Here is a 6463-nt window from a genome sequence, read left to right as displayed (position 1 = left end):
GTCAGCAACTACAAAGATGACAGGTGGATAAATCCACAAAGGTGGAAGAAACCTGCGCAAAAAGGATGAAAATACCCAAAACCAGAACACCTCTCCTCCTAAAAGGGATCACAACTCCTCACCAGCAAGGGAACAAGGCTGGATGGAGAATGAGTGTGATGGAATGACAGAATCAGACTTCAGAAAGTGGGTAATAAGGAACTTATTACCGTGAGCTAAAAGAACATGTTTTAACCCAATGCAAAGAAATTAAGAACCTTGAAAAAAGATTTGACGAAATGCTAACGAGAATGGACAACTTAGAGAGGAATATAAGTGAATTGATGGAGCTGAAAAACACAACACGAGAACTTCATGAAGTATGCACAAGTTTCAACAGCCGAACTGACAAAGCAGAAGAAAGGTATCAGAGGTCGAAGATCAACTCAATGAAATAAAACGAGAAGGTATGATTAGAGAAAAAAGGGTAAAAAGGAATGAACAAAGTCTCCAAGAAATGTGGGATTATGTGAAAAGACCTAATCTACGTTTGATAGGTGTACCTGAATGTGATGAAGAGAATGAATCCAAGCTGGAAAATACTCACCAGGATATTATCCAGGAAAACTTCTCCAACCTAGCAAGGCAGGCAAATATTCAAGTCCAGGAAATACAGAGAACACCACAAGATATTCCTCACAAAGAGTAACCCCAAGGCACATAATCGTCAGATTCACCAGGGTTGAAATAAAGTAGAAAATGCTAAGGGCAGCCAGAGAGAAAGGTGGATTACCCACAAAGGGAAGCCTATCAGACTCACAGCAGTTCTCTCAGCAGAAACCCTAGAAGCCAGAAGAGAGTGGGGGCCAATATTCAACATCCTTAAAGAAAAGAACTTTCAACCCAGAATTACATATCCAGCCAAACTAAGCTTCATAAGTGAAGGAAAAATAAAATCCTTTGCAAACAAGCAAGTACTCAGAGATTTCATCACCACCAGGCCTGCTTTACATGAGCTCCTCAAAGAGGCTCTACACATAGAAAGGAACAACCAGTACCAGCCACTCCAAAAATAAACCAAATGGTAAAAAGCATCAACACAATGAAGAATCTATAACAACTAATGGGCAAAACAGCCAGATAGCATCAAAATGGCAGTATCAAATTCACATATAACAATATTAACCCTAAACGTAAATGGACTAAATGCCCCAATCAAAAGACACAGACTGGCAAATTGGATAAAAAGCAAAAACCCATCGCTGTGCTGTTTCCAGGACACCCATCTCACACGCAAGGATACACAAAGGCTCAACGTAAAGGGATGGAGGAAGATTTACCAAGCAAATGGAGAGCATAAAAAAAGCAGGAGTTGCAATTCTCATCTCTGATAAAATAGACTTTAAAGCAACAAAGATCAAAAGAGACAAAGAAGGACACTACATAATGGCAAAAGCATCAATGCAACAAGAAGAGCTAATGATCCTAAATATATATGCACCCAATACAGGAGCACCCAGGTACATAAGGCAAGTTCTTAATGACTTACAAAGAGAATTAAGACTCCCACACAATAATAGTGGGAGAGTTTAACACCCCATTGTCAATATTAGACAGATCAACCAGACAGAAAATTAACAAGGATATCCAGGACTTGAACTCAGACCTGGAACAAACAAACCTAACAGACATTTACAGAACTTTCCACTCCAAATCCACAGAATATACATTCTTCTCAGCACCACATCAGACCTACTCTAAAATTGAACACATAATTGGAAGCAAATCATTCCTCAGCAAATGCAGAAGAACAGAAATCATAACAAAGAGTCTCTCAGACCACAGTGCAGTCAAGTTAGAACTCAGAACTCAGAAACTAACTCAGAACCGCACAGCTTCATGGAAACTGAACAACTTGCTCTTGAATGTTGACAGGATCAACAATGAAATGAAGGCAGAAATAAAGACGTTCTTCGAAACCAATGAGAATGAAGACACAATATACCAGAACCTCTGGGACACATTTAAAGCAGTCTCTAGAGGAAAATATATAGCAATGAGTGCCCACATGAGAAGAAAGGAGAGATCTAAAATTGACACCCTATCGTCAAAATTGAAAAAGCTAGAGGAGCAAGATCAAAAAAACTCAAAACCTAGCAGAAGACAGGAAATAACTAAGATCACAGCAGAACTGCAGGAGATAGAGACACAAAAAACCCTTCAAAAAAATCAATAAATCCAGGAGCTGGTTTTTTGAAAAGACCAACAAAATAGACAGACCACTAGCCAGATAAATAAAAAAGAAAAGAGAGAATAACCAAATTGATGCAATAAAAAATGATAAAGGGGATATCACCACAGATTCCACAGAAATTCAAACCATCATCAGAGATTATTACAAACAACTCTATGCACATAAACTAGTAAACCTGGAAGAAATAGATAAATTCCTGGACACTTGCCTCCTCCCAAGCCTAAACCAGGAAGAAGTTGAAACCCTGAATAGACCAATAACAAGGTCTGAATTTGAGGCAGCAATTCAGAGCCTAGCATCCAAAAAAAGCCCAGGTCCAGACAGGTTCACAGCCGAATTCTACCAGACATACAAAGAGGAGCTGGTACCATTCCTTCTGAAACTATTCCAAATAATAAAAAAAAAGGGAATCCTTCCCAAATCATTTTACGAGACCAACATCATCCTGATTCCAAAACCCGGCAGAGACTCAACAAGAAAAGAAAACTTCAGGCCAATATCCATGATGAACATAGATGCAAAAATCTTCAATAAAATACTGGCAAGCCGATTGCAACAGCACATCAAAAAGCTTATCCACCATGATCAAGTAGGATTCATCCCAGGGATGCAAGGCTGGTTCAACATATGCAAGTCCATAAACGTAATTCACCACATAAACAGAACAAAAGACAAAAACCACTTTTATCTCAATTGATGCAGAGAAGGCCTTCGACAAAATTCAACAGCCCTTTATGCTAAAAACCCTCAATAAACTAGGTATTGACTGAATGTATCTCAAAATAATAAAAGCTATTTATGACAAACCGACAGTCAATATCATACTGAATGGGCAAAAACTGGAAGCATTCCCTTTGAAATCTGTAAATAGACAAGGATGCCCTCTCTCACCACTCCTATTCAATATAGTATTGGAAGTTCTAGCCAGAGCAATCAGGCAAGAAAAACAAATAAAGGGTATTCAAATAGGAACGGAGGAAATCAAATTGTCTCTATTTGCAGACAACATGATTGTCTATCTAGAAGACCCCATCATCTCAGCCCAAAGTCTCCTGAAACTGATAAACAACTTCAGCAAAGTCTCAGGATACAAAATCAATGCGCAAAAATCACAAGCATTCCTATACGCCAATAACAGACTTAAAGAGAGCCAAATCAAGAATGAACTGCCATTCACAATTGCCACAAAGAGAATAAAATACCTAGGAATACAACTAACAAGGAACGTAAAGGACCTCTTCAAGGAGAACTACAAATCACTGCTCAATGAAATAAGAGAGGACACAAACAGATGGAGAAACATTCCATGCTCATGGTTAGGAAGAATCAATATTGTGAAAATGGCCATACTGTCCAAAGTAATTTACAGATTCAATGCTATCCCCATCAAGCTACCAATGACCTTCTTCACAGAACTGGAAAAAACCACCTTAAAATTCATATGGAACCAAAAGAGAGCCCACGTAGCCAAGTCAATTCTAAGCAAAAAGAACAAAGCGGGAGGCATCACACTACCAGACTTCAAACTATACTACAAGGCTCCAGTAATCAAAAGAGCATGGTACTGGTAACAAAACAGAGATATAGACCAATGGAACAGGACAAAGGCCTCGGAGGCAACACAACATATCTACAACCATCTGATCTTTGACAAACCTGACAAAAACAAGCAATGGGGAAAGGATTCCCTGTTTAATAAATGGTATTGGGCAAACTGGCTAGCCATGTGCAGAAAGCAGAAACTGGACCCCTTCCTGACACCTTACACTAAAATTAACTCCAGATGGATTAAAGACTTAAACATAAGACCTACCACCATAAAAACCCTAGAGGAAAATCTAGACAAAACCATTCAGGACATAGGCCAAGGACTTCATGACTAAAACACCAAAAGCATTGGCAACAAAAGCCAAAATAGACAAATGGGACCTAATCAAACTCCATGGCTTCTGCACAGCAAAAGAAACAGTCATTAGAGTGAATCAGCAACCAACAAAATGGGAAAAAATTTTTGCAGTTTACCCATCTGACAAAGGGCTGATATCCAGAATTTACAAAGAACTAAAACAGATTTACAAGAAAAAAACAAACAAGTCCATTCAAAAGTGGGAAAAGGATATGAACAGACACTATACAAAAGAAGACATGTATGAGGCCAATAAACATATGAAAAATGCTCATCATCACTGCTCATTAGAGAAATGCAAATCAAAACTACATTGAGATACCATCTCACGCCAGTTAGAATGGCGATCATTAAAAAATCTGGAGACAACAGATGCTGGAGAGGATGTGGAGAAATAGGAACACTTTTACACTGTTGGTGGGAGTGTAAATTAGTTCAACCATTGTGGAAGACAGTGTGGTGATTCCTCAAGGATCTAGAAATAGAAATTCCATTTGACCCAGCAATCCCATTACTGGGTATATATCCAAAGGATTATAAATCGTTCTACTATAAGGACACATGCACACGAATGTTCACTGCAGCACAGTTTACAATAGCACAGACCTGGAACCAACCCAAATGCCCATCGATCATAGACTGGACAGGGAAAATGTGGCACATATACACCATGGAATATTACGCAGCCATCAAAAACGATGAGTTCGTGTCCTTTGTAGGGACATGGATGAACCTGGAAGCCATCATTGTCAGCAAGCTGACACAGGAGCAGAAAATGAAACACTGAATGTTCTCACTCATAGGCGGGTGTTGAACAATGAGAACACATGGACACAGGGAGGGGAGCACTACCCACTGGGGTCTGTTGGGGGAAAATAGGGGTGGGACAGTGGGGGGGGGGGCGAGTTGGGGGGGGGATGGCATGGGGAGAAATGCCAGATATAGGAGAGGGGGAGGAAGGCAGCAAATCACACTGCCACATGTATACCTATGCAACAATCTTGCATGTTCTTCACATGTACCCCCAAATCTAAAATGCAATTAAAAAAAAAAAAAAATCTTCCTGCTGCCATGGCAGGAAAATAGAGTAATTAGAAACATTTCTGAGAATTCTGGTGCTGGAAATCTCATTAATATTAGAAAACTGAATAGATTGCATAAGAAAATTCTTGATCTCCTGAATCCTAACAGGATCTTTCTCTTCTTATTTTAGTGACTAGGATAAATTGATCACTGATCAAAGGAATAAGAAAAAATTACTTGAAAGTCAAAGTATTTTATAACTAAAAATTCCTGTAGCTAAAATTCTCAAGCAAGCTCTGATAGAAAGGGCTCTGATACCAATTACATGTCAATCTTTGAAAGCTGCATTACCTCAAGGCCTTAAGTGTTCTCATGTGCAAAAGGAAGAAACTAATTCATTGAATGATGTCTGTTTTCCTAATTCAAAACTGCATACCTATACCCTATTAATTTTCAGTGATACTTACCTGACACACTGTGTTGCTGGTAATTGTAGGAAGATGGAATTGCACCAATAGGAAGCTGTGGCTTTGGATTGCCTGGTGGTACCTCATCATCATCCTCCCCAAAATGATGAACTTTCTCGTACTTTTCTAGGTAACTGAAAGAGAAAAACAGCACAGAAAAAATTTAAAAATACATTTATATCTTATTTTTTAACTCTTACCATTTGTTTTCCTTTTCTCAATAAGAATCTAAAAAATAATTAATAAAAATACTATAAACCTCTTGTATTAGAACAGTAACTTCAGTTCAGAGTAAGATAAACCACAGATAAACTCAATGCAATGGTTCTAAAAGTATTTTATTTTCAGAAAAGACCATACCTCTACTCAAAAATATAAAAATGAGAATTATCAGATGACAACTACATGCAGATGAATAGTTGAATAGCACCTTTGTCTGTAAAAATTATATACAGTCATTATTCTCAGCAAACTGACACAAGAACAGAAAACCAAACACTGCATGTTCCCACAAGTAAGTCGTTGTTGAACAATAAGAACACATGAACACAGGGAATGGAACATCACACACCGGGGCCTGTTGGGCAATGGGAGAGCTAGGGGAGGGATAGCAGGGAGTGGGGGGTTTGGGGAGGGATAACATTAGGAGAAATACCTAATGTAGATGACGGGTGGATGGATGCAGCAAACCACCATGGCATGTGTAAACCTATGTTAACAATCCTGCACGATCTGCGCATATATCCCAGAACTTAAAGTATAATAAAAATATAAAAACTAAATAAAAAAAATCCAGGATGAAAAAAAAAAAAAAAAAAACACTTCTATGCAAGC

The 6463-nt window shown here is 38.5% G+C and overlaps 1 protein-coding gene across 1 annotated transcript in view; it reads right to left on the bottom strand.

The window, feature by feature from the left end:
• ARID2 (AT-rich interaction domain 2) overlaps positions 1 to 6463 on the bottom strand; it is a 195279-nt gene that overhangs the window by 100986 nt on the left and 87830 nt on the right. Inside the window, exon 4 of the mRNA XM_032248384.1 lies at positions 5630 to 5763. Within this exon, the coding sequence (XP_032104275.1) occupies positions 5630 to 5763 (134 nt within the window). The remainder of the gene's footprint in view (positions 1 to 5629; positions 5764 to 6463) is intronic.

Source organism: Sapajus apella, unplaced genomic scaffold (assembly GCF_009761245.1).
Source record: "Sapajus apella isolate SASKATOON/1434 unplaced genomic scaffold, GSC_monkey_1.0 scaffold66, whole genome shotgun sequence".
NCBI classification, from domain to species: Eukaryota; Metazoa; Chordata; class Mammalia; order Primates; family Cebidae; genus Sapajus; species Sapajus apella.
This window is presented reverse-complemented; position numbering and strand designations above follow the sequence as displayed.